Source organism: Berghia stephanieae, chromosome 6 (assembly GCF_034508935.2).
Source record: "Berghia stephanieae isolate SIO BIC M18660-M18661 chromosome 6, UCSD_Bste_1.3, whole genome shotgun sequence".
Classification (NCBI taxonomy): Eukaryota; Metazoa; Mollusca; class Gastropoda; order Nudibranchia; family Aeolidiidae; genus Berghia; species Berghia stephanieae.
In genome coordinates this window covers 13,799,803-13,827,302 of record NC_088365.1, presented here as the reverse complement: position 1 = coordinate 13,827,302, position 27,500 = coordinate 13,799,803, and the positions used below count along the sequence as shown (strand labels likewise).

Sequence of the window (27,500 nt, the reverse complement as noted above, 5' to 3'; positions counted from 1 at the left end):
CGCTGTTGGGAAAAAATTGTAATATCACCTAACATGCCTCATGTCTCGTCCTACATGTTAAAATGCTCTTGTTGGCTAGGGGCCCTTTGTAAAGCGCTTTGAGCACGTTTAGTGGATATTGCTCTATATTTCTCTCTTCAAGTACCAAGTCTGTGCCAGACATCGGTGATCATAATACGCCATTCATCTCTCTGATCAGATAACCTCAGAAAACTAATATTACTCTTCTCTTTCTTTGTCACCCAGCTGTTCAAACTATTCAAATATGTTTTTCTTGGTCTACCTTTACTCTTTTTACCTTCTATCTTTCCTGTGAGAGCAAGATGTTCGATGCATTTATTCAAGGGCGTGGCTCTATTGGTTGATTTGGTGCCTGGCAACGGCATCCATCTTTTAAAAATCGATTACAGCATTTAAAATAATGATAAAACCGAGAAATAGTAAATACCACCTCTTACTTCTTTGAGTACGTAAGTATTTTCTTAAATATTTTTTCTTCTTTCTTTTGTATTTACAAATATAGCATGTTTTAAGTCATTTTCTTCTTATTCTGGCACCACCTCATGCTGTAGTAAGCATGCCACGCTACTGCATTTATTAATGCTCAATTTAAAGGCGGAATATTATTATTGAGATAAACAACAAAAAGATGCTTTCCTTACACAGTGGAATATTCCTATAAGGAATGAGATTAGCGGAAGAGTAGCGTCCCTTGATTGGACGTCACCTTACAGAGAGAACGTCAATTTGGTTTTGAAGTGTCTCAAGCCGCTTTCACCGGAAGCGAGGACGAGAGACGCATGCGCACAACTAACATGACGTTCTCTCTCTAATAACTTTTCCGCCGGTGACGTCACAGACTATGGGTGACGTCCAATCAAGGGACGCTACTCTTCCGCTAATCTCATTCCCTATTGAGATAAACAACTAAAAGATGCTTTGCTTACACAGTGTATTTCCTCTGGAGTTCTTTGGTCTGGAGGTAAGGTCATGATGCGTTTGACTTCTTGGGATGTCCTCATCTGATTGGGGTCAGGGGTTGGAAGATGATTGGGTGAGAGGACAATGGAGATGAAATGAATAATATGATTACAAACAGGCGGTTTTATTAATGACACATGGAATAGATAATTCGAAGATGACGGCACTCAGGTCTTTGTTATTGTTTTTTGCCATCCGCGTTTATGAGTAATGCTCACTGAACTGTATTAACCCGACTATAAACGTTCATGGATACACACAGTTTTGTGTGTTGGTCTGTTATACTTCCGGATGGCAATGTTATGAGCTTCTTAGCCAAGCGCATACTATCTATAGTATTCTACACTGAGGATAGGTAGTAGTGACGCATCCATTTTTCAATTACCAATTAAAAAAAAAAAATTAAAACAACGCTCTTCTGCCATGACGTCGTAAGATACGCCTGGGCATTCCATGAAGGAATATAGATATTTCATCAATCAAACAAGATTTCTGATGTCAACAGGAATCACCCATGTTGTCACAGTGAGATCCCGTCACCAATGCATTCCATGAAGGAATTTAGATATTTCATCAATCAAACAAGATTTCTGATGTCAACAGGAATCACCCATGGTGTCCAAGTGAGCAAATTGCGGGAAGGGGGAAGGGGGAAGGGGGGGGGTTATAATCTTGCCCAAGAAAAAAACCGAAAGTGCCTGAAGCGGGGCTCGAACCCAAGACCTTCCAGGTCATAATGCAACGCTTTGACCACTCGGCCACTTCGCCATCCGAATTTCCAATCAGTGCATGATAAGTCAAAAAAGGTGTAAAGTAAAGCAACTACCTTCATTAAAAAAAGCATAACCTTCACAAAAGAAATTTGCATTATATTTAATTGGCACTAAAATTAATTCAATTGCCATAGAATTTTGAATTGAATACAGACTGGGTTCTAAGACGAATCCCCGAGGTACTCCCTACCTGAATGTGTTGATCGAACCTGCCTGTTGACTTTGAGGTCTATGGTATCAATAAGCATGCAATAATAGTTCCTGACAATGTCCATAGAAGGGTTTAAGATTTATAAACATGACGCAAATTACAGACAAACCGGCCTGTTGCCTTTTTTATGTCTATGGGGTCAAAAAGCATGTGGTTATTCCTGCAGATGCCCATTGGGGTGTTCAAAATATCCAGAAATGGCAAGACTTTTTGACCTACCGGCCTGTTTGATTTAACAAGTAATGGTTTCTTTTAACCCCCAATGGAGTTGTTGAAATTGGACAGAAATGGCAAGACATTTTGACTTACCTGCCTGTTGGCCTTGAAGTCTGTGGGGTCAAAGAACATGTAATGATTCCTGTCAATCCCTATGGAGTTGTTCTCTTCTGACAGTTGTATCATGTACAAAGGGCTGGACGGGTCGTGGCTGAAAAAGGTCAAGGTTCATGTGCTTTTGTAGAATACAATTTGACAATTACTCATGTGAAAGGAATTATCTTGGAGTGATAATGATGCTGAAAAATACAAGGTGTCCATAAAGTCTTTGCCTGTTTAAGAAAAGCTTTAACAGAAACACGTTACAGGAATTATATTCAATAGTCTGATGTCACGTCCGACAGCAACGAGCAGCGTGGTTCTAAACAAAGAATATCGGTACTTTTTATTCTTCATGTTGGCTAGAACGTTTTCACATGTCATGTGATCAGAATGTATAAAAGTCAAAACATGATCAGATTTATAATGTTTTTTTCTCCTCTGGATACACTTTTATGCTCGTCGGAGAAGTATGTCATAAGGTCGTCCGCCATTGCTCCAATAGTTTAGAACCAGTTAATGAGTTACTATTCTTTATTACGAGGGAAGTGACATCACGACTGTTGAAGCCTATTATACTTTAAACGAGGACTTATGAATACATTTAGTGCTTTACATGCGCATGCCCCGTAACGGTCAGCCAAACTGGGATTTGAAACGTTCTTGTGTAAATCTACTGATGATATGCGTTTAAACTGTAAGATTATGATAATTTCCATTCAGTATCAATAAACTATATCTTATCTTAGTTTAGACAAAGTATTCACAACATCCGTCACTCGAATATAACGTACTAACACACCAAACTATGTGTAACTTTGAAAGTTTACAGACAGATGAGAATTTATCATTAAAACGGGTGACTAAAAAAGCATTAACAAAGGAGCTAAGTGACGTCAGTTACGTTCCTTCTACTGAAAACACTCACGTGACTTTATCCATGATCTGTTGGTGCATCCGTTTGAGCATGGATTGGATCCGAACCCAAAGACGGACTTTTCTCCACACCATCTGAAATGAAATAAGATGAGTTTGAGACCACTTTTGTTTTCTTTGGAGTGGTGGATAGCTCTGACAGTAGCGTTACATCTCCCCGGCCATACCAGTAAGGTCGTGGGTTCGAGCCTCCATCGCCACGAGATTTTAATTCTCTATTGTCTTCTGGCACTTTTCTGCTCACTTCATTCTTTGTTGTTATCAACATAAGTTCCTGCTTCACTTGTTTTTCTGAATTAAAATTTACTCCAAATATCGGAGCTTACTCAATGTCTCAATCGTTTCTATGTTATATGTTTGTGGTGAGAATTTTATGGCTATCAAGCTTAACTACTGCCTTACAAAACTTCGTGGCGTTTGTGTGTGTTGAACCCGTGACCTCAAGAAGTCGGGAGACAGCGGTTCAAGATAGGCACAGAGTTTGATACCACTTTTTTTCCTTTTTTTTGTGAGTGGTGGATATCTCTGACAGTAGGGCTTCCCTTTCCTCGGACAGGTGGAGTTGTCGTACCAGTAAGGTTGTGGGTTCGAACCCCCATCGTCACGAAGATTTTTATTCTCTATTGTCTTCCGACACTTTTCTACTCACTTGATTCTTTGTTGTTAATAATGAATATGTTACCTTAAGGAGGCATAACTATATCAGTTACAGGGTGTATAGTTTATAGATGACTATTGACAACCAGCATACATTTAGACAAGAAAATAAGACACCATCACTCTGACATCAGAAGATGAATTACACAAGGTTTGTTTCCAGTTTTACACTTCCAACATCGTTAACATATAACCTGACACAAGAACCCTCGAGGACTGGCAGTTTGACGTCATTTATTTACGTTTGTGCAACGTCTAGTGAGTTGTCGTAAGTAGAGCTCAAGGAAGCAAGTGATTCCATTGGTTGAACTATTGAATACAACTCGCGATTTGTTTTCTTTTGCGGCCAGAGACTTGTCTTTTGACGTCAATTTTTGGTCAGTGTCAGGCTCTAAGTTAACGATGGCTACGGTCAGGCTATTGATAGTATGCGCTTGGGTTAGCAACCTTGCCATCCGGAAGTATAACGGACCAACACACAAAACTCTTTGTAACCACGAACTTTTATTGTCTGGTTAATACAGTTAAGCGAGAATTACTCATAAACGTGGATGGCAAATAATAATAACAAATACCCGAGTGACGTCAACTTCATTCTATCTATATATGGTATGCGCTTGCCTAAGAAGCTCACAACATTGCCATCCGGAAGTATAACGGACCAACACACAAAACTGTGTGTATCCATGAACGTTTATAGTCAGGTTAATACATTTCAGTGAGCATTACTCATAAACGCGGATGGCAAAAATCAACAACAAAGACCTGAGTGACGTCATCTTCGAACTATCTATAGTCTGGTTAATACAGTTAAGTGGCAATTACTCATATACGTGGATGGCAACCCCCCCCCCCCCCCATAAAAAAAAAATTTAAAAACAATAACAAAGACCTGAGTGACGTCAACTTCATTCTACGAGGGCTCTTTCATAATTAACCGAAAAATGCCTGTAAAATCCGCGTTTTTTATGCTATCAACAAAATTCTTGCACGTGTTCATACCTTGACTCGTCCTTCATTTCTCTACGTAACAGCCAAGTCTGTCGACACACTTCTGCCAACGCCGCACCATGGAATAGATACCCTCTCGGAAGAAATTTCCGTCAAGGTTTTGTAGCCATTTCCACACATGGTCAACAAGCTCTTCATCGACATCAAAGCGCTTTCCTGCCAGCTCGCGTTTCAGTGGCCCAAAGAGGTGATAATCAGATGGTGCGAGGTCTGGACTGTGTGGTGGGTGTGGCAAAATCTCCCATCCATATTTCTCTAGCCAACCTTGCGTCACTCGTGCTGTGTGGGGTGTAGCGTTGTCGTGTTGCAAAATGACCCTGTTGGTCAACTGCCCTGGGCGCTTTCTGCGAATGGCCTCCCTAAGCTTGTCAAGAGTTTGGCAGTACCCTGCAGCATTGATTGTTTCTCCAGGTTGTAAGGTTTCGAACAGAATAACACCACGACTGTCCCAGAAAATAGTTCCCATTATTTTCTTTGCTGACCGCATGACTTTGAATTTCTTCGCGACAGATGAGGATGGATGTTTCCATGTCATCGAATCTTGCTTTGTTTCTGGGGTGCAATGGTGCAACCAAGTCTCATCACCGGTGACTATGCTGTCAAGAAAAGTCACATCGTACCCTAGAAAGTCTCCGCCGGCGTTGGCAGTATGCCCGTGAACCCTGCATGAGCTCTTGCTTCTTCTCAAAAGTTCCCTGCAGATGTCCAATCTTTGTTCTTTATGATTGTCTGTCAATTGCTTAGGAACCCATCTTGCGCTGACTTTTCTGTAGCCAAGTTCATCAAATACAATTCTATGGCAGAAGTTTCCGAAATTTTAAGACTGCTTGCGATTTCATGAAGTTTCAACCTCCTGTCTTGACGAATAAGCTCATCAACTCGCTTCACATTGTCTTCTGACGTCGCAGTTATCGAACGCCCTCTCCCTTCCCTGTCTGTCAAGTCGGAATGGCCGGCTTCAAACAAATGACACCAGTGATAGACTTGTGTACGGCTTATAACATGCTCACCATAATATACACTCTGAAGTTCTTTATGAATTTCGGTAGGATTCAGACTTTTGGCATTCAAAAAACGTATGACAGCTCTGATTTCCTCCTTTGACCAAGTTTCAAGGTGGGCCGCCATCTTTAAAATCGTCTAGAAATTCATTGTGCAAAATGATGCACTTCATAATTTGTGGGAATATTTGTAAGGAAATAAGAAATATCATGTCGTTTACAGAATTTAAAAATCTCCACTGGTTGCTGAGCAATGGGCATTTTTCGGTTATTTCTGAAAGAGCCCTCGTATCTATACGTTAACTAAAGCTACGTTGTAACTCACCTTGGCATCAAAACGAACAATCATATGATCCGTCAAAGACAACCTTTTCCTGACGGCCAGAAGCGACCCCAGAGCAGCCATTCTGTTTCCCCCAAGCAACTGCTGTCGTCTCAACATGATTCGGATCCCCGCACTCCTGGCTAGCATGGTAGCTTGACCCTTCCTGGGAGATTCCTGGAGGAAGCAAAGTCAACAATGGTCAGTGGTCAGTCGGGGTGGACATGATTTACTACAGAATGGGTTCATCTGCACATTGGACAGTTTGGGTGAAATAATCACAAGTGTCGTCGCCATCGTGAACGAAAGACCTGATAACTAGTTCTTCAGAGTCATTTGGTCCGTGGAGAGGGAGTTTATCTCGGTTTATATAGCGCGAAACGTGCAATAGCAATAGCAATTGCTTGCTACCCTTTTGATAGGACGCTAGTCTATCGTAAAGTCCTTTCCGCCAGGTCTAAGAGACACAGCTACCATTCACTGCTGGGTAGACAAGAGGGGGGTCGGGGAGGGGGGGGGGAGCAGAAAAATATTTCGACTTGGTCCCTTCGCATGTGCAGCGAGTGTTCTATCAACTAAGCTATTGGGACCCAAACTAAAGGCCCGATACTGACCAAAATATGATGTCACCAAAGAAGAAACGCCGATCACCAAACTAAAGTAAAAATGAGTTGTTGTCAGAAGTGCTCAAGGAAACAAATGGCTGAGCGAGCTATTAATTACAAGTCACAATTAATTCTCTCTCCCCCCCCCCCCCCCCCCCCCACCCCCAGATCTCTGTCTTCTGTTATAACGATTTTTTTTGGAGTTAGTATCAGGCCATGAGTTGATGTAGGCTACGCTACTGGTGGATGGGAAAAGAATAGACATCTATGGAACGGGACGTAACCCCGCCTTTCGGACAGTTGTCCGAATGTAAACAATGGGGCAATGGTGGCGAAATATTGTTATCGATGGTATAGATAGTATGCGCTTGGCTAAGAAGCTCATTACATTGCCATCCGGAAGTATAACGGACCAACACACAAAACTCTGTGTAACCATGAACGTTTATAGTCGGGTTAATACAGTTCAGTGAGCATTACTCATAAACGCGGATGGCAAAAAACAATAACAAAGACCTGAGTGACATTATCTTCGAACTATCTATATTATGTAAGTAAGAGAAAAAGAGAGAATAGAGAGTGTGTGGGGGTGTGTATGTGCGTATGCGTGTGAGTGTATATGTTTAAGAGAGAGAGAGAGAGAGAGAGAGAGAGAGAGAGAGAGAGAGAGAGAGAGAGAGAGAGAGAGAGATGACGTTGTTCTACCGCTCGATCAATCGATGTTATGCGTTTAGGTAAAATGCTCACAACATCCGCTAGCCAAATCAAATGTTGATGTTATGTGTTGATATAAAAGAAATACTCACAGCATCCGTTAGCCAGATATAACGTACCAAAGCACAAAGCTACGTGTAACTTTCAAAGTTTATAGTCAAATTTATAGAATTACATTTAGTGAGAACTAATAACTAAAATGGCTGTGTAAAATCAATAGTAAATAGCTGAGTGACGTCCTTGTCTTTCCGTCTATAAATTCACACGAAATCACGTGATGCATTTTATTGTTGAATGTTATATTAAAATATTTGCGGTTATGTCGTCTTGTGGTATGACATTCGCTTTCGAATCGAAGGTTTTTGGATTCAAGCCTCGCTCGGCGCATAGTTGAGTCCATGGAAAAGGCTCTTTACTCACATTCTCTCACCATACTCATGTGTAAAATGAGTACCTGGCCGTTAACAGCGTTGTCTCTGACCGAAAAAAGTGTAATATCGCCTGACAGGCGTCATGTCTCGTCCTGCATGTTAAGTGTTGCTGTTGGTCAGGGACCCCTTGTAAAGTACGTTGAGCACGTTTAGTGGATATTGCGCTATATAAAAGCTCAAGTTTTTTTTCACAGTCTAACTTCAACCAGTTAAATCCGTTCTCCTGGGACTGAATGAAGATCTCGCGAAGTCCCAGGTTTGAAAGTTTTTACCAAAATGAGGGTCATTTAAATCGATCGATATTTGAAGGGCGAGTTTTCTGGTCAAATTGTTAAATACGTGTTTTTCCAGATTCCGACAGTGAAGAGTTCAAGTCTGTGTGTTCTCCTGGAGGAATAAATTAGCTACTGTCTGTGTCGGTCAATATTATGTAAATGTTACTCGTGATTGGTCCGGTCTTTGACCGTACGTGTGTGTGTGTGTGTGTATGTGTATATATATATATGTGTGTGTGGGGTGTGTATGTGTGTATGTGTGTGTGGGGGTTGTGTATGTATGTGTGTATGTGTGTGTTTGTGTGTGTATGTGTGTCCGTATGTGTGTAGGGTGTGTATGTGTTTGTATGTATGTGTGTATGTGTGTGTATGTGTGTGCGTGTGCATGTGTAATAGTGACGCATCAATTCCGTGTAATATAACTATGTGTAATCAATTTATAGACGGAACAAAGTTGACGTCACTCAGCTCTTTTCGTTATAAATTTTAGACAGCCTGTTAATGAATATTAATGTTACGAGCCCCCCCCCCCCCCCCCCCCCCCCCCCCCCTCGACCGAGCAGTGATTGGGTAGCTGGATCTGTCAGATCTGGCGGAAGAGACTTTCGATAGACAAGCGTTCTATCCCAGGGTAGCAAGAAATTAGGATTGTCCGTTTCACGGTAGAGAAGGAGACGTGTAGCAAGCGTCCACATCGCATCCCTGAAATCCCTCGCTGGATACCGATTGCTACAACTCGCACAACACCAACGTCTTGGGAGAACAACTGGAAGCATGAAAAAAGTGGGGGCTGGCTGAGACTCGCTTGGGTACATTATGTGGATGCCCAGAGCAGACGATGGAGAACATCCTTAGCGAATGCCAGGAATGGCCCAGCTGCACTGACCATGACCTGAGAGTCTGCTCGCCAGATGTTGTGGAGTGGATTTGGTGTTGGAGCGACAAGCTATGATGATGACGGTATAGAAACCGGGATAAACTCCGGCTGTATGGCCCTCGTGGCTCTGAAATACTTCTTTATGCTTGTAAACTTTATTGATGTGCCTTCTCTCTCTCTCTCTCTCTCTCTCTCTCTCTCTCTCTCTCTCTCTCTCTCTCTCTCTCTCTCTCTGTCTCTCTCTCTGTATCTCTCTCCCTCTCTCTCTCTCTCTCCCTCTCTCTCACTCTCTCTGTCTCTCTCTATATGTGTGTATCTCTATCTGTGTGTGTGTCTGTCTGTGTGTGTGTGTTTATGCGTATCTATCTATCTCTGTCTCTATCTCTCTCAGTGTTCCACCCCCCCCCCCCCAAATCTGTGTGTGTGTGTGTGTATTTATCTCTCTGTGTCTCTATCTCTCTATGTGTGTGTCTCTCTCCTCTCTCTCTCTCTCTCTCTCTCTCTCTCTCTCTCTCTCTCTGTGTGTGTGTGTGTGTGTGTGTGTGTTGCATGTTATGCACGCGCGTAATTTTGGCTACTCTACCATCTAAAGGAACAAGACACCTTTCACCTTTCCCACTAAATCCTTCATACACAATTCCATACTTTGTAATATCGTCATAATATCAACCAAAACAACCCAAGTGTTTGAAATCAATGGGTCAAGCAAGTTGTATGGGGTCTGTCCAGTCACTCCAGTGGTCACTCTACTGGAGTGTCCACTTCAAAGGTTTGGACACACATAAGTAAGCCGGTATTGGACAAGAAGCCAATTATCGAGGTTTGTTTTACAAACCTTGCGTCTACTATGTGGTCTTGTGGTATGACACTCGCTTTCGGATCGGCAGGTCCTGGGTTCGAACCTCGCTCGGCGCATAGTTGAGTCCTTGAAGAAGGCTCTTTACTCGCATTCTCCCCCCCCCCCCCCCCCCCCGTACGCATGTGTAAAATGAAGAACCAGGCCGTTAACAGCGTTGACTCTATCCGAAAAAATTGTAACATCGCCTAACAGGCGTTGTCCCGTCCTAAATGTTAAATGCTGCTGTTGGCCAGCGACCCCTTGTAAAGCGCTTTGAGCACATTTAGTGGATAATGCGCTATTAAAGCTCAATTATTATTATTATGAATATTGCGCTATATAAAAGCTCATTTTTTATTATATATATATTTTTATCCAATGTTATATTTTATCATATCCAAGACTGAATGACAAAGACAAGAAACTCTGACATTTGCAAAAGAATTTTAACGTCACCTTCGTTAATTAAAAGCCTGACACTAACCAAAATAATTCGTCATCAAAGAAGACGAAGATCACGGGGGAAAAGTTAATTGTGAGTTATTGGAGAAAGAAGAGAGAGTGAGATGGAGAGAGAGAGAGAGAGAGAGAGAGAGAGAGAGAGAGAGAGATAGACTGAAAGGGTGAGGAGTGAGAGAGAGAGAGAGAGAGAGAGAAAAAGAGAGAATAGAGAGTGTGTGGGGGTGTGTATGTGCGTATGCGTGTGAGTGTATATGTTTAAGAGAAGAGGGGAGAGAAGAATGAGGAGAAGAAGAGAGAGTAGAGAAAGGACGAGGGAGGAGAGAGAGAGAGAGAGAGAAAGGAGAGAGAGAGAGAGAGAGAGAATGAGATAGAGAGAGAGAGAAAGGACGAGGAGTGAGAGAGAGAGAGAGAGAGAGAGAGAAAGAGAGAGAGATAGAGAGGAGAGAGAGAGAGAGAGAGAGAGAGAGAGAGAAGGACGAGAGTGAGAGAGAGAGAGAGAGAGAAGAAGGACGAGAGGAGAGGGGAGAGAGAGAGGAGAGAGAGAGAGAAGGAGAGATGAGAAGAGAGAGAGAGAGAAAGGACGAGGAGTGAGAGAGAGAGAGAGAAGGAGAGAGTGAGAGAAAGAGAGGAGAGAGAGAGAGAAGAGGACGAGGAGTGAGAGAGAGAGAGAGAGAGGAGGAGAGAGGAGAGGGGAGAGAGAGAGAGTGGAGAGAAAGGAGAGGAGTGAGAGAGAGAGAGTGAGAGAGAGAGAGAGATGAGAGAGAGAGTGAGAGAGAGGGAGAGAGAGGGAGTGAGAGAGGGGAGAGGAGAGTGAGAGAGAGAGAGTGAGAGTGAGTGAGAGAGAGAGAGAGAGAGAGAGGGGCCAAAAATGACCAACTTTCTGGCTTGTAGACAAGGAGATATTACAGGGGTAAAACGATAAAAAAATTTAAAATAAAACAAACAAATGCAAAAAAAAAAAAAAAAAAAAAAAAAAATAAAAACAAGAAAAGAAAATATAAACAATACCACAAAAACGAAAGATAAACAAACAACAAAATAATCAAATCCTTATTCAATGCCAACCTCTGATGATGATTTGGCGGCAGATTTTCCCGCCATTCTGGCCAAAGAGTAAATGAACTTCCGGGTGTTTTTGAAAGACGCTCTTCTCTCTGGTGGCTTTTCTGTCGATGATGTGGATCTGCAAGGAAAGGGCCGATGATTGGGGTGATTTTTAAAATATTTTTTTTTTGGGGGTTGGGGGGGGGGGGGGGCATTTGTGTATTTGGGTTGACGATTATTTCAATAATAAAAATAGAATAAATAACAGTCCCTTTATTTATCCCATAGGGGACATTTGTCTTTAGGGTACATTTCAAGGGAAGACTGGAGTAACTCGGGCGTCATCTGCAGTGCAGTGCCGCAAACTGAGCTAGGGCGAGGTGACGTGCTCAAGGTCATGCCACACAACGCAGCGGGTATTCGAAATCGGTACATTTGGGGAACGAAGCAAAGACTGTACCGCTGAGCCACGCGCTATTTAATAGGCTTAAACAGTCATGACGTCCCTTTCCTCGTGATGTATATTAACTTATTAACTGGTTTTAAACTATCGTAACAATGTCGGACGCCCTTATGAAATACTTCGCCGACGAGCAGAAAATTGTATCCAGAGGAGAAAAGCTTTATAAATCTGATCATATTTTGACTTTTATACATTCTGATCACATGACATATGAAAAAGTTCTAGCCAGCATGAAGAATAAAAAGTACCGATTTTCTTTGTTTAGAACCAAGCTGCTCGTTGCTGGGCGGACGTGACATCACACTATTGAATCTTATTAAATGTCTAACGTATAAAAAACAAAGTTGTTATAGGCTCATAGAGTGTTCTAATGGAAATATCCTCAAACCAATGCATTATGCAGTCCATTACAAACAACAGCAATGCTAAATCAAGTCCATAACTAATTGCATTCCGTTATCAGACCTGCAAATATATACACGTCGATATAAATGAATGAAGAAAAAATAACAACACTTACTTTATAGAGAGACTGAGCCTTCTGTCTCCCCCAGGCTTCGACTCTTGATCCCTCGAGAAGGACAATCGATTCCAAGAGCTATTTTTAGATTCCCCACCAGAGTTATCGGCCATCCCGGAAGCCAGCATCCCCCATCCTTTACCAGACGATCTTCTCCCGCCATTCCCGGCTGCGAAGGCGGCTGCGAAAATGTCTGGGGCGGTGTTCCGCTTCTCCTCGCTGTTTCGTCTGCTTCCTTTTGTTGTGTTGATGGCAGAGACAATGGATTTAAAACTAGCCATAGCGAATGACGTAAGTGTTGCACTTAAAAAAAAAACCAGACACAATTCAACAAAACAACAGAGTGACGTGTTACACACTAAACACGGCGTGTTACACGTTGTTTATTATGACGTTTCACACACACACTGTACATGTCAATACATTGTCATCAACATTGAAATTTGTCTGTTGATTTAGGCCTACCATCTCGATTCAAGAAAACATCATCAGATGTCATGGACGATGTTCCCAGTTCCATTTTATTTTAGAAAGTTAAAACTGTTATAAAGATGAATTCAATGTAATGAATAAATTCAAATTGTCCGGAGATAAGGGTTTGTTTTTTTGTTTTTTTGGTTTTTTTTTTTTTTTTTTTTTTTTTTTTTGGGGGGGGGGGGGGGGGGTGGGGGGGGGGGGATACGCGTGTAAGCAGAATGTAGTAAAATAAAGTGACAAGGGTCATAGTGAATACGATTGATTCGGGCACTTTCAATACCTTTTTTGGTTGTTGCATAGCAATCAAAATGCTACAGATGTCAAAAAAAGAAACAAACCAAAACAGAAACAATAAATGAATGTATAAATAATTAAGTAAATAAGTGAATAAAAAAGAGAAAGAAAATATTCAGACTGTAAATTCCGATTGGTAATTGTAAAAATGTTTTATTGTTTTTTATTATTTTGTTTGTCTGTTTTTTATTGTTTGTTTTGTTTGATTTTTATTTTCTTAAAAATATTTTTTTAAAACATTTTACCGCAAGATAGATAACGGGATTAATTTGCATGTGTCCTCGTGAAATATATAGAATACCGTTGTTAGGTTAAATCTATCGATTCAAACTTAAATAGAGGGAAAATGTGAGACACTTGGAACTCTATACTGATGTTTGTCTGAACGATGGACATGAAACACTCTGGGATATTGCAACAAAAACAAGTAACACAAGTAAACCAAAAAAATAGTCTTGACAACAACAACAACATTACCACAACCAACAACAACAACAACACCAACAACAACACCAACACCACCACCACCACCACCAACAACAACAACACCACCACCACCACCACCACTACCACCAACAACAACAACACTCCCACCAAGACCACCACCAACAACAACAACAACAGCACTCTCACCACGACCACCACCAACAACAACAACAACACCACCACCACCACCACCACCACCACGACCACCACCAACAACAACAACAACACTCCCACCACGACCACCACCAACAACAACAACAACACTCCCACCACGACCACCACCAACAACAACACTCCCACCACGACCACCACCACCAACAACAACAACAACACCACCACCACCAACAACAACAACAACACTACCACCACCACTACCACCACCACCACCAACACCAACAACAACAACAACAACAACAATCAAGCCTACACGATAGCAGGTCTCCAACTCCAAACCAACCAATCTGTGTTATCTTTCTTAGAATTCAGCCTTAACCGGATCTTTCAAACCACAAATCCCCCCCCCCCCCCCCCCCCCCCCAAACTACACACACAATCAAGCCACCATAAATCTTGATGTCATCTAATTATTAAAATCTAGAGTATTTATACAGCGTTATATCCATTCAAAGCACTTTACAAGTAGTCCCTGGTCAACAGTGCGTGATACTTAAAATTTTGGACGAGACATGACACCTTTTCCGCGATAGTACATTTTCCCACCGACAGATACAATGATGTTAACGGCCAGGTACTCATTTTACACCTAAGTACAGTGATAAAATGTAAGTAAAGAGCTTTTTTCAAGGACTCAACTATGCGCCACTTAGAGCGGGACTCGAACCCAGGACCTTCCGATCCGAAGGCGAGTGCCACACCACAAACCATAATTATATGTTGTTGTTTTTGTTGTTGTTGTTGTTGTTGTTAACGTTTTTATCTATTTATTATTTCTTTAAAGCTTTGTTTTTGTTTTTTCTTTTGTTTTTTTATTGTTTTTTTTCCTTTGTTTGTTTGTTTGTTTTTTGTTTTGTTTTTTTCGTTACGTGTTTAACCAGTCGACTGTTGTACTCTGTAAAGACTCGTATTTAAAAATTAGGCCAGAAAATTCGTCCTTCCAATATTATCAATCGATTAAAATGACCCCATCTTGGCAAACACTCTCAAACCTGGGATCTCGCGAGATTAAAGTCCAAGATTTGAGAATTTTTTCCAAGATGAGGGTCATTTAAATCAATCGATATTTGAAGGGAGAGTTTACTGACCAAATTTTTAAATAGGTTTCTTACAAGAGTATGTACGTCAGGTAACTGTTTAATCAAGACAAGAGATGTTTGTAATAGTGTCCAACAGACGTGACGTCTCTTCCCTCGTAATGACGCATAATAACTGGTTCTAAACTATCGTCAACTTCGTTCTATATATAGATAGAACGAAGTTGACGTCACGCAGGACTTTGTTATTGTTTTGTTTCTCTTTGTTTTTGTTTTGTTATTTTTTGTTTTGCCATCCATGTCTATGAGTAATTATCATTAAACTGTATAAACCAGACCATAAAAGTTCATGGTTACACACAGCTTTCTGTGTTGGTCCGTTATAACACCGGATAGCAATGTTGTGAGTTTCTTAGCCACGCGCATAGCATCTATATGTAGATTGTAAGGAGGTTTCGGGAAGCGGGACTCGGCTGTGTCCTTGATTGATTTCGATCAATAATCGATTCTCCGAAAAAAAAGGATGTTTAAATGTTATGGGATATATATATATATATATATATATATATATATATATATATATATATATATATATATATATATATAGTGTGTGCGCTCGGCGAAGAAGCTCATAACATTGCCATCCGGAAGTATAACGGACCGACACACAAAACTATGTGTAACCTTGAACGTTTATAGTCTTGTTCAAACAGTTTAATGAGAATTACTCATAAACGCGGATGGCAAAAAGCAATAACAAAGACCTGAATGACGTCAACTTCGTTCTATCTATATGTGTGAGAGAAGACAAAGTAGATTGTAAAACAAAATAAAAACAAATGGGCATTGCGTGAGTAAAACATGTAAACGTCTGAAGACTAGATTCGTAGCGTGTGCAAAATGAGTTGGCGGTCAATGGTCTATTTTTAGAAAACGATACTTGGCGCCATTGCATTAATGAATGATGCATTGTGGGTTTTATCGACTGGGTCGTTAAACGTTAATGAGCCATGGCGATATTCGTGTTGGATTTAACGATTCTGGGATACAAAAGGCTTCTAGAAAATGACGTCATGAGATTATCTGTGGTAGTCTGGAAAACAAAACAAAACAAAACAAAATACATCTTTAGATTTTGGTCAGAAAACTAGTCCTTCAAATATAGACCAATTAAAGCGACCCTCATCTCGTCAAAAACTCTCAAACCTGGGATTCAAGGAAGCCTTAAGAGAAATGCCAGGTTTTAGAATGTTTGACAAGACGATGATTTTTTGAATCGATATTTGAAGGACGAGTTTTCTGGTCGAAATTCTAAACACTTGTTTTCCTTTAGTACGGTAATTATCTATTTTTAGACTTTCCACCTGTCCTACGTGTGTACCCGAGCCCGAAACCGCAGAGCGTCTAGTTGAACGGTGTGTTGTGGGGAAGATTCCGGTGGGTTTGCGACGTGCACGAGTGCGGTACGGAATTTACTGATTGGGTTGATCGTCATAACATAGTAGTGTGAGCACCATTAGAAGCTGCTCAATATAAATCTTAGGAGAAATAACTCTCTAATTTAAATACAGTCTTTGAAATTCTAGAAGCCAATCAAATCCACACAGTTTATAACTAGTCCCAAAATTCATTTCACGATATCTTGGAGAACTGAAGGAAAAATACACCCAAGGTAGGAATTAACCAATCAATCCGCTCAGAAAGAAATAGTTCTTGTGATTCAGACGAAATAGGATTCAATAGTCGTAACGTCACTTCCTTCCTAATGACGCATGGTAACTTAGCAACACTGGTTCTAAACTATCGGAAGAATGGCGGACGCCCGTATGAAATATTTCTCCGGCGAGGAAAAAAGCGTATCCAGAGAGAAAAAAACCATAAACTTGATCATGTTTTGACTTTTACACATTCTGGTCACAAGACATATGAAAAATTCTAGCCAGCTTGAAGAATAAAAAGTAATGATTTTCTTTGTTTAGAACCAAGATGGCCGCCGTTGCCGGGCGGCGTGACATCAGACTACTGAATCCAATTGACATAAAATTGACATCGACAAAATTAATGATGTAACCATAAGTAAAAAATACACCAAATATTTAATTCACGATTACCGGCGTTTAGAAATGTGACTATTACTGACGAAATATAAAATAACAACACACACACTACCGTTTATACTAAATACTAACGAAAGAGTAAAAATGGAGAGGCTTCGGATGGTAACAATACAGACAATGGACGTTTTGGGTACAAACCCTTCGTCAGCTCAACAATAAACAAATTAACATGGAAAACATATACACTAAAATGCAATATAACTTATATCGTCTGTACTCAATGTTCAACCACCATTGAGTACAGACGATACAAGTTATATTGTATTTTATTTTATTTCTTTTCCACTTTAATTTGTTTATTGTTGTGCTGACGAAGGGTTTGTCCCCGAAACGTTCATTGTCTGTATTCCATCCGAAGCCTCTCCATTTTCACTCTTTCATTAGTATTTTCACAATCCCAGGCTACAGGCAGCCCCTACCCTTCTCTACGTTTATACTAAACACACACATATTATATACACACAAATCCCTCGAAAAGGTCAGTTGACATTGAATGATAATTTACAATAAACTTTTAATCAAAGATATTGGTCGGTGGAAACGTTCTGTATCCAATCCATTCCATTCCATTCCAATACAATCCAATTGGAAATGATTGCACCGATAGATAGCTGGATATAGATAGATAGAAACTCCGTGCATTGTGGGTTAAGACGGGTGGAAGGAGAGAGGAGAGGGGAGGAAGGGGCAGGGAAAGGGGGGGGGGGTTGAGAGAGGGGAGGGGTAGGGGGGAATTGTCGTAGCCGTGCTTAGTCCAGTAATGTGTTATATCAATATTGTCTTTGTGTTTATCGTTTTCTCTCATTGTCCAATTTACAGTCTTGGCTTTGAAGAGGATTTCTGTATATGTGTGTGTGTGTGTGTGTGTGTGTGTGTGTGTTTCTGTGTGTGTGTGTGTGACCCATCGTCTCAAAACGGTATTATGTCGGAACGAACCAGATGCTTAAAAGCGGAATTTAATGTGAAACTGGTCAGCAATATAAATTGTTGGCAGTCGCATCCTAAAATATGGTATCCGTTCTCCTCAATACAACATACAAACTCAACACAAATCTGATATTTCTGGCTATAAATTCAATTTTCAACATCTTAACCAACCCGACTAAATACCGTTTTGAGGCGAAGGGTCACATATATATATATATATATATATATATATATATATATATATATATATATATACAGCCAAGACTGTAAATTGGACAATGTTAATATAATTATAATATATATATATATATATATATATAATATATATATATATATATATATATATATATATATATATATATATATACATATATGGCGGGGAGGGTGTGGGGATTGGGTGGTTGGAAAACCCTGTGTGAAAACAAGCGGAAACAAACACAGCAAGTGCTTAGTTGAATGAATTCCCTGTTGTTTTAGAAAGCAAGTATTTTTCTGACTTTTGATTGATATTTCCAATGGACTAAAACTGGTGAATGGTAACAAAGAATTAATTAATTGATAACAGATAAGATCTTTACAAGGCTCATAAAACTAATCACCTTTTTTCCATTCATTTATACTTAAAGTCTATTTTCAAATATTAATTAATTATTATTATTTTTATTTTTTTTGAGATTCATTACGGTGCTTAGTTCACAATGTCTTATCTACTCGTATATATGGCGATTATGCATAATATTATGAATTTTCATGCTGTAGGCGAAATTTTTACGAGACTTATGATGTCTCGGTGAATAAACCACTCAATGTCATAATCATAAATGTGACCCCTCGTCTCAAAACGGTATTAAGTCGGGATGATTAAGATGCTGAAAATGGAATTTGTAGCAAGAGATATCATGAGTTTATTATGCTTTATAGAGGAGAAGGAATATCATATTTTACTGTGCTAAATACCAACGTTTCATATTTTTGACCATTTTAACTATCACTTGACTTTTAGCATCTGGTCCATCCCGACATAATACCGTATTGAGGCGTTGGGTCACAAATGACAATCCAAAACCCCTATTTTGTTGTTGATTTTATTTTTTTTTTGTTCTGTTTTTTATTTCATGTAAAGGGGGTTGGGGGGGGGGGGGGGGGTAATATCTTTTTTCTTTGTTAGTTTGTTATCTTTTGAGGGGTTTTTTGTTGTTTTTTTTTTGGGGGGGGGGGGGTTTGCTTATTTTTTGGAGGGGGGGGGGTAGGAGGGGGAGGTGGGGGGGGGAGGGAGGGTGAAAGATAGTTTTGTGGAGAGTGGAGTGAGTCAAGTGTTGTCTGTTCTCGTTACGCGCCTGACTGACATAGTTTTAGCACAGCCCCAAATGAACACTGCGATAGTTGTTACTTAATGTCATTTTACACTTGATTAGAACAAGGAGTGGGGCATTATCTCACCACATAATGGTATACATGGAAAGGGAATGAGATTAGCGGAAGAGTAGCGTCCCTTGATTGGACGTCACCCATAGTCTGTGACGTCACCGGCGGAAAAGTTATTAGAGAGAGAACGTCATGTTGGTCATGCGCATGCGTCTCTCGTCCTCGCTTTCAAACCTTTGACTTCGTCACGAAGTCCCAGGTTTGAAAGTTTTTTTTAATGCAAAGACGAGGGTCATTTAAATCGATCGATATTTGAAGGACGAGTTTTCTGGCCAAATTTCTAAATATGTGTTTTTCCAGAGCACGGCAGTATAGGTGGAATGCGGCTGACGTCAAGTCAGAATGTACCAGAGTGCCTGTTTGATACCGTGTCTTATTTACAGAATAAGAACCTGAATCTTCTTACTCTACAGTATCAGACACAACCTCCCCTTGTCTATTTTTTTAAAAGAATTTTTGCGCGCCCCCCCCCCCCCCCATGCTTATTTTTATTTTTTATTCTCTATTGTCTTCTGGCACTTTTCTACTCGCTTCACTTTCTGTTATTATCAACATAAGTGCCTGTTCCACTCACTTTTCTTTATTAAAACTTGATGTTGCCTTTAACGTTTATAGAAGAGATAAAATTGACGCCATTCAGCTCTTTCTTATTGTGTTAGACAGCCATTTTAATGATTAGTTCTCACTAAATTTCAATTTGATCAATCGGACAATAAACGTTTAAGGTTACATATATAGTTTTGCGTGTTGATACATTCTATCCGGCTGGCGGATGTTGTGAGTATTTCAGCTAAACCTATAGCATCAAAATAGTCTGATTGATATAATTTCGTGAGAACGAACCATTAAAATGGCTGTCTAAAAATAATAACAAAGACCTGAATGACGTCAATTTCGTTTCTTCCATAATCCCATTGTATTATAACTCTAACAGGCCGATATCGGAAAACGCCATTTCGCTCCGTCTCCCCCTTCCTACCTATGACATGAAATCGTCCATTTTACACCAAACAAAGAGTGACGCAATGATGTCCGATCATGTGACCATTAACGGTTAAAAGGGAGATTTGGACAGACCAATATTGTCTCATGCATGACATCGGCCCGGTTACGTCCCGGACATCGGCCCGGTTCCGTACCGTCCCGTCTTTGTGAGGCTAATCTTCTTATCATGTAATCGTTACATTCCAGGTCGCCAGTTAACTCCCCTACTCTAAAAAGACCACAGAGTATTTGATCCATGGGAAAGAGAAGTAAATCGGTCAGAAAACACGTCCTTCAAATATCAATCTATTCAAATGACCCCCTCCTCGGCAAAAGCTCTCTAACCTGGGACTTCTAAAAGTCTTCAAGGAATCCCAGGTTTGACAGAGTTTTTTTGGATTATTATTTTTTTTTTTTTTGCCAAGATGAAGATCATTTAATTCGATATATGTGACCCCTCGTCTCAAAACGGTATTATGTCGGGATGGACCAAGTGCTAAAAAGTTAAATTATAGTCTAACTGGTCAAAAATATTAAACGTTGGTATTTAGCACAGTAAAATATGATATTCCTTCTCCTCTATAAAGCATATAAACTCAACTTAAGTCTAATATTTCTGGCTATAAATCCCATTTTCAGCATCTTAATCATCCCGACTTAATACCGTTTTGAGACGAGGGGTCACATATATTTGAAGGAGGACAACCTTTCTGGCCAAATTTTTAAATATGTGTCTTTTCAGAGTACGGGGTAAAAACATTATCGTATCGAGAGAGATCGGGCAAACAAAGGCTTTGAAGAAATAGCGCTGTGTCTGTGGCGTATTAATTTGTGTTTTTGGCAATAATAGAACAATTAAGACAATAAATACACGAAACAAATGCCCTGTGAAGTGCTGGACCAATATTTGTATTGGTGGAAAGTGTCCGTTGATGACGTTGTGGAAGATCTTCCGCCGGTGATTATACTCTTGGTATAGAACACAGATAAATAGTCAGTACGGTGTTGGCTATGAGAAAAGTAATGTCAAAAAACAAAACAAAACAAACAACTTTACGTACATTTCATCTTTGTTATTATTTTGTCTTATGATGAAGGTGAAGTGCCGATACGCCATTTGTTTTGTCCTCTTGATTTCCAGGTCCATTACTATATATATATATATATATATATATATATATATATATATATATATAGAGAGAGAGAGAGAGAGAGAGAGATTATGCCAACTGACGACGTGGACGAAAGCCACAGAAACATATGTCTTGGCCACATATAAGTGAGTGACCTAATTTACATTTTATTTATATATTATATATATATATATATATATATATATATATATATATATATATATCACTCGATGACTCGAATGGTTATATAGAAATATCTGCTGGGGTACAATGCTTTGTCCTTAAGTTGACATTGGCTCGAGAATCGCCAGGTGTCCACCCTGTTGTCAGATTAATATGGGGTTATCTATATACTTTATTACTGGACCGATTTTATCGTTGGTGGCTCTAAAGTTTAGTCTCGATCTACGTTAATTTCCATGAAATAGTTGTATAATTAAAACAGATGAATGCCTGTTTGTAATAACCTTATTTTCCCGCTAATATTGCGAGTTCTCAAATAGTGTAATATATTGCATTATTATTATATAGAATTATATTTAAATATGAAACTAAGACCGGTTTTGGTTTAGTATTTTCTTTAAAATAAAAAATTGAGCTTTATATATCGCAATATCCACTAAATGTGTTCAAAGCGCTTTACAAGGGGTCCCTGGTCAATAGAAACATTTAACATGTAGGACGAGACATGCCGCCTGTAAGGCGATATTACAATTTTTCTGACAAAGACACTGCTGTTAACGGCCAGGTACTCATTTTACACCTGAATACGGTGAGAGAATGTGAGTAAAGAGCCTTTTCCAAGAACTCAACTATGCGCCGAGCACGAGGCTCGAACCCAGGACCTTCCGATCCGAAAGCGAGTGTCACACCACTAGTCCACATAGCCACACAAATTTTCTATCTACAGATGTAATTTTTGTTACCTTGTCCCGTGAAAACCTCCTCAAATGTTTCCAAAACGAGAGGCTTGTAATACATGAGGTTTGACCCAGAGAACCAGGTCTGAGTCCTACACAGCATATCCTTACTCAGGTCAGACTCCGCAACCTCCTCAAGATAGTCAGACACGAGATTGCACACCATTGACTCCGAATCGCTGACGTCATCGTCTACGTCATCATCACGTGACAGCACATGACCTAGATTAACACTTCCGTGTCGATGGCGAAAGTTTCGAGCCCTGGTGTCCAATTTCCTGCCCCTTGCGTCTGATTTCCGGCGATCGGATAAGTTAGATCTGTGTCTCTGGCTTAGGATGTTGTTGTCCTTGATGTTGTTGTTGTTGTTGCTGCTGTCGTTAGGAAGACTTAGACTATACTGTCTGCTGAGTGAGACAGAACCTCTATGGGACAACCGTCTTTTGTTGAATTTGAACGCACCGTTTTCGGAAGGGCTCATGACTGGAAGAGGCATCAGAACATTGTTCCTTTCTTGTTGAATTTGATGCGACTGAGCTGCATCGTCGTAGTCCTCGTAATTATTGATTGTCAGGGTGATAGAAGGGCGGCTGCTGGAGGAATGGGAGGACAAGCTGTCTATTCTAGGCCGTCGTCTGCTGGTCCTGAAGGAGCTGTTATTATTGTTGTTGTTGATGTTGTTGTTGTTGTTGTTGTTGTTGTTGTTGTTGTTGTTGTTGTTGGTTGCGAAGATGTTGGAACTTCGTCTTCTGGTGCCTGCTGATGATGCGGCTTTGTTTGTGGGGATGTCACTCGAGGAAAAGGTTGTGGCTGACAAAATAGATGAGGTGTATTTGTTCTCGTTTCTGTTGAAGATGAGAGACTGTTTGTCTCCATCGAGTTGGCCTATTCTACCGGGGTGATTGGAGGGCAGGTGTAAAGTCTCCATAATGATAATATTGCCGACTGCTGTTGGTTAGGTTGTAATCTGTGGAAATGCGAAACACAACGATTGAAGGTTACGGATTACAGAATTTAAACATAATATAATGTAAGTGTCCTACTGCATATCAGGACCCCCTTTCATGGAGAGTCGGTGCTGATCTCTGCAACTTTCACCATCACCCTGTACCCACACTGGGGCCCCTTCGTGGAATGGCCTGCCCATAAGGGTAAGAGAAGCAACATTTATTGATATTTTAAAATCATTATTAAAGCACTACCTTTTGGGTGTGTCTTTTTTACCAAACCCGCCGATAACCTTAGTCTCAGGTACACTCCCGACTGGTGTACACTTCCCTGTGTCTTGGGTTCACTCCCCATAGTTGTCTACTTCCCATAACTTTGCTGGATATTGTCGGGTCTCGCCGGTTTTCGGCGAGTTTCGTAAAAAAGCACTAATTCTTTTTTACGAAACTCGCCGAAACCCAGTCCCAGGTTCACTACCCAATGGTGTACACTTCCCTGAGTTCCAGATACACTCCCCACTGCTATCTACTTCCCATAACTTTGTCGGGATTCGTCGGATTTTGGCGGGTTTCGGCAGGTTTCGGCGGGTTTCGTAAAAAAGACACACCGCTACCTTTTTACCTTGACATTTTCAAGGTATCGATACGATATTACATACACTGCTGCTATTGATATCGTTGTGGAATACGTTTTATATATGTAAATTTTGTATATTTATGTGTAACGTGTATTGAGCATTGATGAAAATGCGCGATATAAATGCCATGAATGATGATGGTGATGATGATGATGATGATGATGATGATGATGATGATGATGATGATGATGATGATGATGATGATGATGATGATTATTATTTTATTATTATTATTATTATTATTATTATTATTATTATTACTATTATTATTATTATTATTATTATTATTATTATTATTATTATTATTATTATTATTATTATTATTATTATTATTATTATTATTATTATTATTATTATTATTATTATTATTATTATTATTATTATTATTTACCCCCCCCCCCATCTGTACGTATAGTTTACTATGCGTCCTTCTGGTCGTTCCTGTATTCGCACTGGCCATTGGCTAGCCAATTAACCTGCACACCTGAGTCGGTCGGGAATAATGTGTATAAAATGCCAGGCACAAGAGTGACCACAGACTTTTCCTGCAATAATTGTCAGCCGTCCAGTCTCTAACTACACTCAACATCGCTTGAATTCACAATTATGTTACCAGAAGTTTCTTGGAATTTTAAAGACTAAAATATCAAACGCGTATGCTGACCATTGAAGACTTGGATTTATGTGGGGTTTTTTTTTTTGTTTTTTTTTTAATTTAAAAAAAAATTATTTTTTTTTGGGGGGGGGGGGGGGGGGGGGGGGGGGTTCCCCTTTTTTAAAAATGTTTTTGTTTTTGTTTGTTTGTTGTTGGATTTTTTATCGTCTTTTTTTTTTTGGTTGTTTTTTTTTTTTTTTTTGATTACTTTTGTTTTTCTTCCTTAAAAAAAAAACATAAAATAAACTTATTTATTTATTTATTTATTATATTTATTTATTTATTTATTTATTTATTTATTTATTTATTTTTATTTATTTATTTATTTATTTATTCATTTATTTCTTTATTTATGTATTTATGACTCTAGGTTTACTCCTCCACATAGCTTGATTAATGGAATGGATCACATAATAATATCATTATTTAATGATAAAAATTACGCCAGCAAGGGAAATAATCCAAATTATATTTCTTTGGGGTATTTATTCACCGCCATTGGTTGTCTAACCTTAAATCATATTTAGTGGCCCAGTCGGTAAAGGAAACCTTTCACTGCCACCGCCCCCCCCCCCCCCCCCCACCCCCCTCTCTCTCTCTCTCTCTCTCTCTCTCTCTCTCTCTCCTCTGGCTTCCCCCCCCCCCCCCCCCCCAACTTCACCTCCTCCCCTCTCCCACCCCTGTTACGTAACAACAATATAAGAGAATGTAAGCCACAATTCGATTTACGAAGACAGTCAACGTGGACGTTTCGGGTTTCCCTTTGTCAATAAAACATGATGAATATGAGACTCCACGGAGGGTTGAGATGAGGGGATGGGGTTGGAGGCGAATAATGATTTCTTTATTGATTCTTGTGTTTGGCTCTGAGCGACGCATAGTTGAGTCCTTGAAAATTGCTCTTTAGTCGAATTACTCTCACTTTACTCAGGTGTCAAATAAGTACACGGTCGTTAACAGCGTTGTCTCGGTCGGGGAAAACAATGTAATATTTAAATATTATTACCTATATGGTAACATTTCTCGCCATACGTCGTATGTGTTGCTGTTGATAGAGATGCTGTGTAAAACGCTTATAACTCTCTCTTATCCAGCAATTTTCAGGATATTCCCCAAAACTTCACATTCAACTAACTCAAAAATTGCTTTTTTATCACTCAGACATATTAGGAATATTATGTTCTTGCAATAAAAAATGTATTTAGCAAAAAATGCTCTACAACACACTGTTCATTTTCTTGAAATGTTATGATGTACAAGAGAAATTTGAATTAGTAAAATGTTGGTTGTATCGTAACGAATGTGACGATTTTCCTGTAGTTAGTAAGGAGAGGGTTAACACGGTCAATATATTTTGCGTGCTCAATCTGTTTGAAACACGTGTTGGGCAACAACGCCCCCCCCCCCCAAAAAAAAAAACAAAACAAAACAAAAAAACAAACAAACAAAAAAAAACCCCACACACAAACCCAAACAAACCCACCAAGTTTACTGTTCTCAACCAAACAGATCCAATTTTTTTGTTTGTTTGTGAAAAATCAACACAGAAGTTCAGTCACCAAGTACACAAAGAGGATTGAATGAAAGTATCGAACACAATATTTGAAAAGAATCTCTTTTGTTGACATTAACTACAATAGTCTGGAAAAAAAAAATTTGGCCTGAAAACTCGTCCTTCAAATATCAATAGATTTAAATGACTCTCAAATTGGCAATAAAGTCTTAAACCTGGGACAGAATAAACATCTCGCGAAGTCCTAGGTTTGAGAGAATTTTTCCAAGATAAGGGTTATTTATATCGATTGATATTTCAAGGACCAGTTTTCTGGCCCAAATTTTTTAGATACTTTTCTTTACAAAATAGGGGAGGTAACTGGTTTAATATCAGGTGTTACGTTTATAATACAAAGTCAATAATACCCTTCTCACTATGTTCATGTATCATATCAAAGAATCTATATGTGTTTAAAGGTGTTTGATGCTATGCGTTTAGGTAAAATACTCATAACATCCGACAGCAGAATATAACGCACCAACGCACAAAACTGCGTGTAACCTTAAACGCTTATAGATAGTATGCGCTTGGCTAAGAAGCTCACAACATTGCCATCTGGAAGTATAACGGACCAACACACAAAACTGTGTGTGTCCATGAACGTTTATAGTCTGGTCAATACAGTTTAGTGAGCATTACTCATAAACGCGGGTGGCAAAAAACAGTAACAAAGACCTGAGTGACGTCAACTTCGAACTATCTATAGTCTGATTGATTGATATAATTCAGTGAGAACTAATCATGAAACAGGTTATCTGCTGAATTTTATTTCATTTGCTTTCCACGATCATTCGTTTATTGTTGTGTTGATGAAGGGTTTGTACCCGAAAGGTCCATTGTCTGTATTTTTCCCATCTGAAGTCTCCACTATCACTCTTTCGTTAGTAAAATAGTTATGCTATCCTTTGATTCATTAACTAACTTTTTTTTTTTTAACTTGGGCTTTTATATAGAGCAATATCCACTAAACGTGCTCAAAGCGCTTTACAAAGGGTCTCTGACGAACAGCAACACGTAACATGTAGAACGAGACATGACGCCTGTTAGGCGATATTACATTTTTTCGACAGAGACAACGCTGTTGACGGCCAGGTACTCATTTTACACCTGAGTACGGTGATAAAATGTGAGTAAAGAGCCTTTTCAAAGGACTCAACTATACGCCGAGTGAGGCCCGAACTCAGGACCTTCCGATCCGAAAACGAGTGTCATACCAGTAGACCACATGGCGCACTATGACAGACGCTCAGCATCAGGTGAAAGTAGATGATATTATGATTCTACAAAACCGTTTC

At 39.7% G+C, this 27,500-nt stretch overlaps 1 protein-coding gene across 1 annotated transcript in view; it reads right to left on the bottom strand.

The window, feature by feature from the left end:
- Positions 1–27,500, bottom strand: part of LOC144975777 (uncharacterized) — a 34,872-nt gene that overhangs the window by 3,565 nt on the left and 3,807 nt on the right. The window contains exons 3-9 of the mRNA XM_078919963.1: positions 22,417–23,377; positions 12,437–12,671; positions 11,475–11,592; positions 6,211–6,384; positions 3,209–3,291; positions 2,275–2,392; positions 948–1,022 (exon numbers count right to left, since the gene is read on the bottom strand). Of these exons, the coding sequence (XP_078776089.1) occupies positions 948–1,022; positions 2,275–2,392; positions 3,209–3,291; positions 6,211–6,384; positions 11,475–11,592; positions 12,437–12,671; positions 22,417–23,338 (1,725 nt within the window). The 5' untranslated portion in view covers positions 23,339–23,377. The remainder of the gene's footprint in view (positions 1–947; positions 1,023–2,274; positions 2,393–3,208; positions 3,292–6,210; positions 6,385–11,474; positions 11,593–12,436; positions 12,672–22,416; positions 23,378–27,500) is intronic.